Here is a 14,054-nt window from a genome sequence, read left to right as displayed (position 1 = left end):
AGCTCCTCATAACCTTTTCCTTTTGCATTTCCAGTATGAAATTTTGCAAGGGGCTCCTGTGCATAAATACTCATTTTTTTGCCTCTTTCAATCAAAATTGTCAGTTGTCTTACCTAAGCTCGTTCAGTAGTGCTAATTGTGCCTAGCAATTCTCAGCTTTATGTAAATAATGAATACTTTATGTAACTAATGAGCTTAAAAAGAATACCCCTAAAATCTGGTACTGATTACTCTCAATAAATATGAGTTGCATCTGTTATAAAATGTGAAAATGTTTATTTTGTTAATTTGCCGGTAATATGGTTTTGACGTATTCAATGACCATGTCTCTTGCAGCACCTTCAGAAAAGACCTCTGTGCGGAAGCAAGAATGACTTGCCTGGATTTTGACGAGGTCGAAGGAACATGGGACATCGTATTGGATGCCACTTTTCGCCCTGAGGCCCACGTCACGGATTCTCTGAAGGGAGTCCTCCGTATCCTGCCGCATTTTCACCCACGATTTTGTGTTCTCCTTAATGAACTCCTGCACTAGAGGTAACATTTGGGCTTATGAAATGAAACTCGCCAACTTTGGACGTCCTCAGAGAGGCTGGATATATGTTTTTGGTAAAGTGGCCTATAGAAAATGTGCCACTGCCACAGCTTTGCATTTGGAGCAGAAGTACATGGGTTGCTCCTGTTGCCCATACAGCTAAACCTTGCTGGCATTTGCGTATGATATATATGTCAGCCTATAGTATTATTGCGTATGATATATATATATAGCCTATAGAAACTATCCCTTTTGCATTCGGAGAACTGCACGTGTAGCGCACACAGCTAAACCTAGCTGGAATTTGAGATTATATATATATATATATATATATATATATATATATATATATATATATATATATATATATCCAGCCTCATTGAGGCTGGACATAAGTTTTTGGCAAATTGACCTATAGAACCTGTGTCACTGTGTCTGCAGATTTGCATTTGCAACAGAAGTTATAGGGGTGGCTCCTGTTGCCCATACAGCTAAACCCTATTACGCAAATTCCAGCCAGGTTTAGGTGTACGGGGAACCGTACTGCCGATTTGTGCAGAAGAGGAACAGCAGCGTCCGCAGTCATTCCGCACATATATATGCGGAATGATTGTGGACGCTGCTGTTCCTTTTCTGAACAAATCGGTGGTACTTGAGAACACACATGGAAAGGCTTTTTGCGCCAACTTGGCATGCCTTCTCGAGGTCCTCGGCACCTTTGATGATCCCAATTCTGAAAAGCAGTACTCTGACTTTGACGTCATCTGCATTATCAGCTCAATAGGGTGCGTTTCATGCATGAGCACACAACCTTCCGTGGCCTTCGTACGACCTTTATTAGCAATGAGTTAGCTCTACACTCCGTGCAGAAGCACTTAAAAACTATGCACACAAGAGGATTACAAGCAACCTAATGCTTTCAAATAATTGACTTTTTTTCAGACGCTTTGCTGACGCCGAGTACGCCTGCTTTAGGAATTACTATACGGAATAAACTTACTGGAAGCAAATTCCTCACATGAACACGGTGTATTGTAGGTAGACATGAATGCGCCGCACGGGCCGCCACATTTTCTTTTTTATTGCATTATTTTGCCATTTCACTCGGGCCCAAACAAACGCATTCAACACTTTTTACCGCATTATAGCATTCCCAATGAAGACGCATTTTGAATATTTATCTTGCTTCCGATTCGCTTTTTCGACAATTCTGCACTTCTTGCAATTGTTTTTTTTTTTCCTGTTTTGTGGTACTGAGCCCTCGATACGTATTATTACCACACCAAGTTAGGCCCTCACCCGCACCTTATGTAATACTTTTAGGCCTAGAAATGGAAGCAAGAGAAAACGGCAGCTAAAAAACTATACGTCACCTCGTTTCCTTCGAGCCACTCGCCTTGTCCGCCAGCTCCTTGAACAATCCCCCCTTTAGAATTGGCAGGGCAAACGCTCCCAGCTTCGGTTTGACCTCGTCGTCGAGGTTCGGTGCGGATTCCTCACCGAGCTTTTGCAGGCCGCTGAACCTGGGTGCGCCGATACAATCGTCGATGAGGCCGAGCCAAGGACTCTTCTTATTTAGGAAAGTCACGCTGAAGTTCCTCGTAATGTCTTTCCCGAAAAGCTTGAAGGAGAGTCCATCATCCGAACATTTTCCAAACCACTCAAATATGCTTAGCAAAGCTGTCGGTGTGAACACTTTACTGAGCTCGGAGCTCAGATTTTCGTCTGGTTCAAAAGCTCCGATGTCCTCATCGCCATGAAGAGCATCAGGGTTGTGATGTGATGAAGGCACGAAGCATCCTGCCTTCTTGCGCATTAGTTGGGGAGCGCACGTCTGGTGATCTTTGATGTGGTGCTCAGTGGCGGTGCCACACACAAGTTTCCAAGAAGTACTTCCATAATCTTCCTGCTGGTGGCGCGACATGGAATAGGCACCGTCTCCACGTCGTAGACTGCCTGCGTCGTGCAGGGCATACGTCATTGCCAAAAGAAAAAAAAAGGTGCGACAGCTCTACATAATGAAATTTCCTTTCCGCCCACTAAATGCCGGTGCTTCTATAGGGAAGTTAATTAGTTAGCTCCACCAAGTTTTTAATGTGGTGGTGGCGGAAACATGTGACGACCAGGTCGGTTATCAAAATCAGCCAGGAAAAAAAAGCTTGCAGAACAGCTTTCATGGCTAAGCCGATGGAACACGCCGCCGGATGGTGGTGTCGGTGATGCCGACCAAGCACACAGGAATAAGGTATCGCAGAGAGCATTGTCGCGTTGTCTTGGCAATTAATATTAAGCCCCTGCCAGGCGCGTGATGTGAGGATATTAACGTGTGCGCCGCAAAAGAACACACTGAGATGAGTGACGCTTGCCAAACACCATCGTCAATGGCCAAAATCTGATCCCTGGGTTAGCAGCGCGGCTTGTTATAAAGAACTCGTAGCCACGTTCTGGTGTATAATCGCCGGTGCTGGCGTGAATTTAGAAGAATTTAGAATAATTAGAAGAAATGTAGGCTGATTACTGCCAATTAAAATTACAATTACTTTATTGTATTGTATTACTTTACTGTATTACTTTACTTTACTTTATTGTATTGTATTACAATTACTTTATTGTATTGTATTATTGCTTGCTTCACACCTTTTATTATCATCCACACTCCAGGCATTCCCTGTTAAATCCACCATTACGTACATCCTCTCGCTTAAGCCACAGTCGTCCCATAGCAAACATTAATACCCGATCGTCTGCCATGAACACTTCATTCCTTCCCGACGCTATAACCCATTGGAACCATCTCCCAGAAGATATCGTGTCATGTACTGACCGTAAAACGTTCCGCGAAATGTTAAATAACCACACTGCTTAATTACTGATCCCACCGACCCTTACTCTAACACGATGTTCCTTTTTTTTTTCACAATTGTTCCTGGCTTGTATTTGTTTATTGTTGTTTCCTTACTGTTCTGTACATTTCTTCTAACATTGTTACAAGGATTAAAGCCCTCCCTTATGTAATGCCTCCGGGCCTTTAAGGTGAAAATAAATGAAATGAAATGAAATTTGCTTAGCTTTAGGATGTGCAGTGGGCCTGTGGAAATGTCTGCATATTCTTAAAACACTTTATTTTAATGATAAATTACTACAAAAGCCCAGGAGAAGTGACTTAATTAGGACTACTGTATTCTGTGATATCTTTTCTTCCAAGTGATATCATAGAAATATAGATATATATTTGAAATCAACATTCTACAATATATCTGCACACAAAATTTAGGCAACACATGTTGAAAGCTACAAAAAAGTTTTCGTGACCCTCATCTCCCCTTAAGCTATGCACAGGGGCCGCCACCCTCGCGTTCCGAACATGAAACGATCGTCTAAACTCCGAAAACATGTCAAACGTGTGCGCACAATGCTTGTGAAAAATATTACCGGAAATCTGATAACAAGGTTGCCTATATGTACAAACGAAACTTACTTTCTGAGCTGTCGTCACTTTCTGTGCAGTCTTCACTTTCTGTGCAGTCTTCACTTTCTGCGCCGTCTTCACTTTCCGTGCCGTCTTCACTTTCCGTGCAGTCTTCACTTTCTGTGCAATCTTCACTTTCTGTGCAATCTTCACTTTCTGTGCAATCTTCACTTTCTGTGCCCTCTTCACTTTCTGTGCCCTCTTCACTTTCTGTGCGTTCTTCACTTTCGGTGCAGTCTTCCATTTCTGTGCCGTCTTCTCTTTCAGTGTCATCTTTTTCCATCCCTGTTCACTTTCCATGCCTTCTTCATGCAAAGCGGCTGAAATGTGGCCAGTGCCCTGGAACGAAATACACGGAAAGAGTGCACGTGACGCCCGGAATATATTTTCATACAACACAGTGTCTCACAAGAAGTTAACTACTTGAAGTTGTAACAAGTACTCGAATAAGAGATTACTCTTGAGACTACTACTTGGCAGGACAATTTGTTTTCATGAGCTGACGAAGACATCACTTGCCAACAAACTCGGCTCCGGAAGCATCGTATGTTCGACCGTTGTTGACCAGTTTAGTTGAGCTATCACGTGGTGTCTTGCGAAGCAACAGGCAACCCTCGATTGCCGCAACGTGTCCCTTAGGCTGGCCGTCCGCCCGACACAAACGCTTAGAAAATGCGAGAAAATAGCCCAAATGGCAAAAATTTTGTCTTGCCTGTAAATTTGTATCAGTCTGTACGCATCTTTCATAACCAAATTTTCGCCAAGCACATGTGTAGCATGGAAACAGAGAGTAAACTCCCTTTGTTACGACATCTATTCTGGTCTTTCGAAAGGGTAATTCTTCGTGAACAAGCTTTCATTCCGCTGATTTGTCCATGAATAATATTGGTATCTGGTTACTTTGAGTTACACCTTCGTTTCAGGTCAGCATTTCCTTGCGTGACGGTCTTTTCCAGGTAACAAATTCAGACCGGACGTGCAGTAAAACCTTTCATTAGTAGCAGCTATGCACGTGTCACCGCTTATGTTGTATTTTAACGAGTTGTGCAGCATTCTGAAGACGTATAAGCTATATCTGCCAATTCAGGGCTCTATTTGCTACTGTCTGCCCCAGGACCACAACATTCGATGTGAATTAGCCAGCTTGAAGTTAGTTTCAGAGCACAGCAGATGGGCTAATTCATCCTGTTAGCATAGATATATCCTAGCTGTAAAGACAAGTATGCCGTATTAGGGAGGCTCCACGACCCTCATAGGAATTATATTCAGCAGCTGAAGAAAGCACACCCATCGAGCGAAAATATGATGTGTAGAGTATGCATAGAACATAGACAGTCGAACTGCTAGCCGCATTCTTTTAGTGTATGCCCTCACCTTCACCCTTCAATACCCCTTACGGACAGTGATCGTACTTATTTATCTCTTCAGTACCTGCATCGCCAATAAGGCATTAAAGCAGGGGTGATTTCATTCGAAATACAATAGTTTGTAGAAGGGTATTTACACGCTCAAAGCATGGTAAAAGCATGAACTGATGTAATTAACACAACATCAGGTGGAAGAAGATTCTGGGCGCGTGCTGTCTGGACAAAAAAAACAATACCGCAAGACGTCGCCTCTAAAAGCATTTCCCTTGACTTTCGAAGGGTGATCCTTTCTTAGAGATACATATGAAGGCGGTGTGATGTATTTCTCTCGACTAATGCTGCTATGGGAATGATATATGCTTTAAAAATTTCAAACGCAGGTTTCCCCTGCGAGTCTTCAGGTCCGGTCATTGAAGAGTACGTTTAGCTTCTGTCATGCTGAATTTTCTGCCATAGTTTCCTAGGACAAATCTGGCAGCCTTGTTTTGTACTTTTTCAAGTTTGTCAATTCCGAGGTGTAAGGGTCCCAACATACACATGCGCATTCGAGCGTTGATCATACATATGTGAAATACAATTGTTGTTTAAGACCTTTGGGTAGGGGACTGAAATTCCGCCTCGAAAAACCGAGCACCGGCGTCACTTTATTCGTCAAATAATTTATGTGCCTAGCCCATCGCATCTCCAAGGGTAAAAAACAGGTTAGCAGGTTAGCAAACCGGATGTGCGTCTGTTTAACCTTCCTGCATTTCCTGTCTTCTTTTTCTCTCTCTCTCCCCCTCTCTCCCTCCCTCTGTCTGTCTCTCGTACATCAGCGCATTTTTCCAGCTAAAGCGTTGCCGACAGAAGTCCTTTAGCAATTATTATGCGATGAAATGCCTTGTTCTATGGAGTTGATTTGGACCGAAGTGACGAAAAAATGCTTTCGGCTAAACCCTGCATAATATTCCGTCCGTTTCTCTTCAAGTCATGGAATGATAATTTGGGATTTAATTTCACTGATAATTCTCGGCAATCTCCCGGGGAATCTAAAAGACAACCTCGCAGAACTATTTCATTGCAACCATTTTTCGGAATAAATTGTGGTAGGGAAATATATTTGGATACAGGGTGAATATTGTTGCAGATGTTTCTATAGGCCGTGTATACCAATATCCAAATGCGATGGCTTTGTGACAGTAGCACTGCTCGGCTAAAAACAAGTTCGCGGGTTCGAGTGCCTTGCCGAAGTGTCGCACGCCTCTATGGGCAGCACTAAAAACTAGTGCCATGAGTCGGTTACGCGTTACTGAACTTCACCGTTAAAAATTTCTAGTCAGCCCTCCACAGGTATATCATAAAGGAATGCGTAGTTTAGGTACACTAAAGCGCCACAATTTGAATTTGATTGCGAAAGAATAACAGCTCTACTTAAACTAACTCCTTTCTGTGACGATTCCGATTCATCGCTTTTGAAGTATTGATGACTGAAAATGAAGGTGTGCGCTTTGCACCGTGTAATGCACTGGTAGTAGGTAATGAGCTGTAAGAAAAGCAAGGAAGTAAAAGGAAGGAATTACGGAAGGAAGTAAGGAAGTAAAAGTAAGGCAAAACAATGGTATAAAGGGTTGCTTATCATGCTATAGATGTATTTGTTCTCGATAAATTATAATGCTTCATTGGAGCTGAATGAAAGACAATTATACGCCCTGTGATGTTTTAGTGAAATAACTAAATTCCCTTTGGTGTTCACTTAAACGCTGGCCTAATTTTGCCACGCACACACTGTGGATTAAGAAAAAAAACTAGGACAACATTGTTATACTCAAAGGTTTTATAATTTTGGCATTGCTATAAATATAGTAATAAGTTGTTAGTGACAACAGTTATGCGAAACTCACAACAGTTGCGAAACTCACAACAGTGACAACAGTTATGCGAAAACGCCACACTGCGCAGTATTTCTTCAGAGAGAAGGGCAATAAAAATTAGGTTTCTCTATCAGTAAGGGCAAGTGACGGGCTCCTGTATTTCACGTCAGCCATTCATAGGCGCCGACATTGCTAGAGCAATATCTCAAGCAGAGTAATTTATTCAAGTATGCCTGCCACATTCATCCGAGTATATGTGCCCCCTTTCTTCTCCTGCACTACACATCTGCATCAAAAAATATTACGTCGTAAAAGTTATTCATAGCTATAGGCCATTCGCATAAAGAATACTGTTTTCTTTCATTCCATGCCACAAATATGAAATTATGTGATTCCTGCTGGTTTTGTGAATGAAAAATGGGCAAGGCTGGGGCAAGCGTCAGCTTTTGGAATGAACATTGAAAATAATTTTGAAATTGAGTGATAGAGCGCCGGAGATTCTCAAAATCTCGTTTTGCGTGGCGTTTGCTTTATTCTCAAAGAAGTACTGGTAGAAAAACTAGTGAGACAGACAAGACAGTTCGTTGTAACCAATCAAGTAAGATTTTCATCAACTGATTGGCTGTTCATTGAAAAACAAGTGAGAAGGGCGCAACACTGGTCAAGAATGAAAAGTGAAACCACTGGCGCTGTAACTGCCCACAAAGTCCGTAACAAGGACTAACTAGCAGCCAGAAACCAGCCATTCATAACCAGACTGAGGCACCCTATCCGTGCCAAGCATATCGATCGCACTGTCCCCTCGGATCATGCTCTTGCCACCGATGATACTGCAGGGCTACGCCGACCCTACGTGTAGTAAACCGCTGAAACGTGTCTATTGAAGCGACTCAATGTCGATGAGGCGTTCACTCAAGTCAATCTGGGGTGCATAAACAGATCGGTCTCCGTCAGAAAAGGGGGCGGAGTTATTCTTTAAGCGTCCCCCTAGTGCACATGTCCATATCTGCTGCTGGAATGCTAATTGGCTGGGCGGGGCTACACGTCAGGAGACAAGCGTTCCTGCCCAATCAGCAATTCTGGAGTAGATGAAATGGACATGTCCACTAGGTGGACACTTACACAATAGCCTCCTCCCCCCTGTTGACATTCTGTTAGCGTGCCCGCATTACCATACACATAGAAGGGAACTATTTAAGGAATCAACTTACTCGGCGTGCGGGACGGCGCGGAATTTGATTCACTCGTGTAGCGCGGCGGACGCCATAGCCTCTGGACGGTCGTCACCTGAGGGAACCACTCGAGCGCTTTTTCAAATGTTGCTCCCCTGATTCCCTTAGTATGCGCGCTTTCGCTGTGAGGTCATATGTGCTATTTTCTACCTTCATTTCTGTTCCTCTTGCCTGTCTGGGGATATATACCGATATTACCTTCCCTTTTTCTTTTCATTCTCGGGTCAGACTCCCACCATACTCGTTAGCTTCTAACAGCTTCTAGCGCTGCCTACTGGTCACCTAGATTGACATCCCGTAATCTACCGGTTGCCCGGCACTCAACACTCGCCGCATTTGTCCACATATTGACACTGGACAGAGAACTTCAGCTGTGCGCATGCATAGAGCATGCAATTTGTGAACCTACTGAAACGTTAACGACATAGTACTACTAAAGCCCGCGAGACAAGCCCAATTAATATTCAGGCCTAACTTCACTTTGAGCCCACCGCAATCAAACAGCTCATTTTGCCGCATTATCTAGTGCAGCGACAAATATTTCTACCTTTCCACTCTGTGACGAATGACAACCAGCGAAGCTGCTTTGGGATGACTATATTAGACAAGTATAATGATTTACATGGTTATTGCTATATTGATTAAATAAATACATATACACGTGACTTCGTGGTTATCTTTATTTTGTATCATTAGTTAGCACAGTGACCAGAGTGACTGTGGTCGCTCTGCTGCACAGCGACTGGTTGTACTGATTTCCTAGGCACGGTCTTCAACATCGTCAGCCTGGTTACGCCCACTGCAGGGCAAAGGCATCTCCCATACTTTTCCAATAACCCCGATCATGTACTAATTGTTGCCATGCCGTCCTTGCAAACTTCTTGATCTCATCCGCCCCCCCCCCAACTTTCTGCCACCCCCTGCTACGCTTCCCTTCAATGGCGGCCTGTCCGGCCGCCATTGGAATATGAACTTGGCAACGTTTAACGCTAGAACGTTACCTAGAGAGGCGAGTCTACAAGTGCTATTGGAGGAATTAGAGGGCAGTAAATGAGATATAATTGGTCTCAGTGAAGTTAGGAGGCCAAAAGAAGCATATACAGTGCTAAAAAGCGGGCACGTCCTGTGATACCAGGGCTTAGCGGAGAGACAAGGACTAGGAGTCGGATTCCTGATTAGTAAGAATATTAGCTGGTAACATACAGGAATTCTATAGCATTAACGAGAGGGTGGCAGGTCTTGTTGTGAAACTTATTAAGTACAAAATGAAGGTTGTACAGGTCTACGCCCCTACATCCAGTCATGAGGACCAGGATGTCGAAAGCTTCTATGAAGACGTGGAATCGGCGATGGGTAGAGTGAAAACAAGATACACTATACTGATGGGCGACTTCAATGCCAAGGTAGGCAAGAAGCAGGCTGGAGACAAGGCAGTAGGGGAATATGGCATAGGCACTACGAATAGCAGGGGAGAGTTAATAATAGAGTTTGCGGAACAGAATAATATGCGGATAATGAATACCTTCTTCTGGAAGCGGGATAGCCGAAAATGGACGTGGAGGAGCCCGAACGGCGAGACTAGAAATGAAATAGACTTCATATTCTGCGCTAGCCCTGGCATCATACAAGATGTGGACGTGGTCAGCAAGGTGCGCTGCAGTGACCACAGGATGGTAAGAACTCGAATTAGCCTAGACCTGAGGAAGGAACGGAAGAAACTGGTACATAAGAAGGTGATCAATGAGCTAGCGGTAAGAGGGAAAATAGAGGAATCCCGGATAAAGCTACAGAACATGTATTCGGCTTTGACTCAGGAAGAGGACCTTAGTGTTGAAGCAATGAACGACAATCTTATGGGCATCATTAAGGAGTGCGCAATAGAAGTCAGTGGTAACTCCGTTAGAAGACCAGTAAACTATCACAGGAGACGAAATATCTGATCAAGAAACGCCAATGTATGAAAGCCTCTAACCCTACAGCTAGAATAGAACTGGCAGAACTTTCGAAGTTAATCAACAAGCGTAAGACAGCTGACATAAGGAAGTATAATATGGATAGAATTGAGCATGCTCTCAGGAACGAAGGAAGCCTAAAAGCAGTGAAGAAGAAACTAGGAATTGGCAAGAATCAGATGTATGCGTTAAGATACAAAGCAGGGAATATCATTACTAATATGGATGAGATAGTTCAAGTGGCTGAGGAGTTCTATAGAGATTTATACAGTACCAGTGGCACCCACGACGATTATGGAAGAGAGAATAGCATGGAGGAATTCGAGATCCCACAGGTAACGCCGGAAGAAGTAAAGAAAGCCTTGGCAGCCATGCAAAGGGGGAAGGCAGCTGGGGAGAATCAAGTAACAGCAGATTTGTTGAAGGATGGTGGACAGATTGTTCTATAGAAACTGGCCACCCTGTATACGCAATGCCTCATGACCTCGACCGTACCGGAATCTTGGAAGAACGCTAACATAATCCTAATCCATAAGAAAGGGGACGCCTAAAACTTGAAAAATTATAGACCGATCGGCTTACTGTCAGTTGCGTACAAACTATTTACTAAGGTAATGGCGAATAGAATCAGGAACACCTTAGACTTCTGTCAAGCAAAGGACCAGGCAAGATTCCGTAAAGGCTACTCAACAATAGACCATATTCACACTATCAATCAGGTGATAGAGAAATGTGCGGAATATAACCAGCCCTTATATATAGCTTTCATTATTTACGATAAAGCGTTTGATTCTGTCGAAACCTCAGCAGTCATGGAGGCATTACGGAATCAGGATGTAGACGAGCCGTATGTAAAAATATTGAAAGATATCTATAGCGCATATCGTAGGAAGAGTCGCCACAAACGCTCTTACAAACTGATTTCATGAGCCGATCTATGAGTGTTCGTAAAAGCAGGTGAAACAAAGAAAATCGTTATGCTGAGCATGTTAGCAGAGTCGGTCAGCGAGTGGCAGCCGTTCTTAGGAACGAAAAGCTATACTTATTCATGTCTAAGTACACTTCGGTTTTTTGTTTTTTTGTGTTAGTGGTTATGTTGGAATATTAAATCCAATTGTCCTTAAAGCACATCTGGCCCCCGCTCTTCGGACCCTGTTCAAATTTGTACTCACATGTTTTCTCAGTATTTTCATTATAAAAACGCAAATGCCATAAGCGATTGGTCATCACTGAAGTTATTTTCTATCGTTGTTAGCAAAGTTATCGCTGTTACAAAGGACCGGTGTGTAAACGCCGGCCAATCAGAAAATATTCTCACGCAAATGAAGTTTTGGGAATGCATCTAATGTTTTACTTCTAATGTTTTGGGAGCAACTAGTGTTTTACTTTCTGCGGGTGTTCGCTTTTGTCAAAATTGTAGCTGTCATCAAGTTCTCACCTTTGCGCAGGGCGCGTTTATGGAATCCGACCCTTTGCAAAGGATACCGCCGATTCAACACATGTCTAATCAAGTTGGGCGCGCAATGCGAATTGTGTCGCACAATCTGCAATCTACGCGACTACCAGCGACTGCTCGAAAATGTATTCTCACGCATGCAAACACCACTGTCTTGGTAGTTAGATTTGCATCACCGCTGACCGTGTTGGTCAGGCTTCATGTAGTCATCATGCCAGTTCTGTTCCGAGTTCTGCACAGAAGTTCGCCCCATAAAGATGTTCTATTCTGTTTCCAGGTCTTCTCGCAGTGTTTCGAACTCTTCGCCATAGCTACTATCTGACCATAGATGGCTTGCATTGATGCCAGCGTGGCCGCCATCTTGGGATCCTAGCAGCGTAAATAAGAAACGCAGCAGAATGATAGTTGCGTCTTTCACCGAGTAACGTATAGATAACAGTGATAATCCGGTAGAAAGCGGTCCGCCCCAAATGACAAAAAATATCGCACCTGAGGTAATATGCTGCATTGACGTTACCGTTAGCATTCTGCTTGGGTTGCAGCATGGCGAAAAGATATATTAGGACATTCAATTTGACAGACATTGCTGCTGAAAATTTTAGGATTTGAACATGCCCCACAGGCATATTGAATATTACAGCAGAACAGACAAGCGCAAGGGACAGTGACTGATAGTAGAGATTGAAAGAGCTGATAGCACGTGACGGGTTGAGGGATATCTTGGTATGAGAAAGAGAGAGAAAGTGATAGTTTTCAAGGTGTCCATTCTGATAGCCTTTAATCGCAAGAACAATTCGTCATTAACTATGTGCCTTGGCGAGTTCGTAACAACGCTTACAAACTGCTTTTCTATAGGCGCATCTTTTCAGCGTGTACGGACTAGAACAAATCTCATGTAGCGTAATTTCCTCCCTCACGACACCGCTAGAACATTTCTGCGGTAAATCTGAGCGGCGCCGCCTAATTTCGTTCAATGGGAAAATCCGCTTTTGCTCGTATAGTCGCGATAACGAATTGTTTTTTTTTTTCAGTGCCTACCGCAATGGCAACATTTTTATTTACGAATACGCAAGCATCACCAAGAACAAGGTAAGTATTCGTTTAGCGAATCAGTGACACGCCACTGACACGCACGCATACGTTATCTATACGTTTTCGTGTCAAGTGCTCGTCTCAAGGTGCTTCCACAATACACCAGTCTGTAGCGGGAAGACAGTGAAGGCCGGCAAAACACAAAGACGCAGGTCCGTCTCTCGACACGTTCGTCTGTTTTCTCTGTCTTTCTCTCGCACTTCATACATCTAACATGTATTGCTGCAGTATGCCCCAACATTGACCTCAAAGTTTGCCCACGTTTACCTTCCGGAGTGTCATTCGAGAATAGGATGCCGCTTAATCCTTGATGCATTCCCACAAAGAGCTGCACCACCGGGCTGCCGGTAACTCCAGCAGGACTTGTTAGGTTGGCAGCCGGAACCTTTGTGAACACCGTTTTCTTCGAATCGCTGCAGCCTGGATAGAAGCGAAAAATTTTATCCATTTCTCCGTCCCTAGACTGTTCTTTTTTCTGGCACAGCAGCAAGATATCCCAGCTATCGCCACCGTCATAGCAATAATAACTCATACACAACGCACACAACGCCATCCTTGGCGATGCGCTGCGGGTTTCGGCCACCAGGGTGCGTCAACAGACGCCACCACTGCCGCAATGGTAGAAGCACTAATGACCAAAAGCATAACGTTCCCGACGGCGCAGTGGTTAGCAAGTCCACGCACCCGAATAAATACTGCCGCAGGGGCCCTGAGTTCGAAATGGTGATGTTGCGGTTGTTTTCTCACCGCAGAAGTCACTCATGTTCACTTTTTTCGCGGGACTGTCTGGTGTCAAAATGAAACAGAAACTCCATCGTCTCTTGACGTGGCAGGGCTCAGCGGGTCCACTTCAGGCAGAACTGATAGCGATTTATGACCGACTTGCCCCTGTCACGTGAAGTGATTGGTGTTGTAGTCTTCTGTTATAGTCGATTTTTCCTACGCAACAAAGAGTTAACCTATCTGAGAGGCATTCGTGATATTTTTTCTCGACTTGTAGGCTATGAAGGCTTAGCCAATGGTAACACAAATGAGATAACATATAGGCTCTAATTAGAACATGTTAGCTTGCGTCTTTAAAGAATTGAAACAGTCATGTGC

The 14,054-nt window shown here is 43.8% G+C and overlaps 1 protein-coding gene across 5 annotated transcripts in view; it reads right to left on the bottom strand.

The window, feature by feature from the left end:
• Positions 1-14,054, bottom strand: part of LOC139048864 (uncharacterized) — a 99,650-nt gene that overhangs the window by 70,448 nt on the left and 15,148 nt on the right. For all 5 annotated transcript variants that reach the window (XR_011508006.1, XM_070523747.1, XM_070523748.1 and 2 more), the window contains exons 7-10: positions 13,221-13,373; positions 4,014-4,343; positions 1,909-2,491; positions 380-526 (exon numbers count right to left, since the gene is read on the bottom strand). Coding sequence is in view for 4 of the 5 variants with exons in the window: in XM_070523747.1 (XP_070379848.1) it covers positions 380-490 (111 nt within the window). In the remaining variant the exon portion in view is untranslated. The remainder of the gene's footprint in view (positions 1-379; positions 527-1,908; positions 2,492-4,013; positions 4,344-13,220; positions 13,374-14,054) is intronic.

The sequence above is a fragment of the Dermacentor albipictus genome, chromosome 8 (genome assembly GCF_038994185.2).
Source record: "Dermacentor albipictus isolate Rhodes 1998 colony chromosome 8, USDA_Dalb.pri_finalv2, whole genome shotgun sequence".
Taxonomy (NCBI): domain Eukaryota; kingdom Metazoa; phylum Arthropoda; class Arachnida; order Ixodida; family Ixodidae; genus Dermacentor; species Dermacentor albipictus.
The sequence above is the reverse complement of the archived record's forward strand: the minus strand, read 5'-3'. Positions and strand labels throughout refer to the sequence as shown.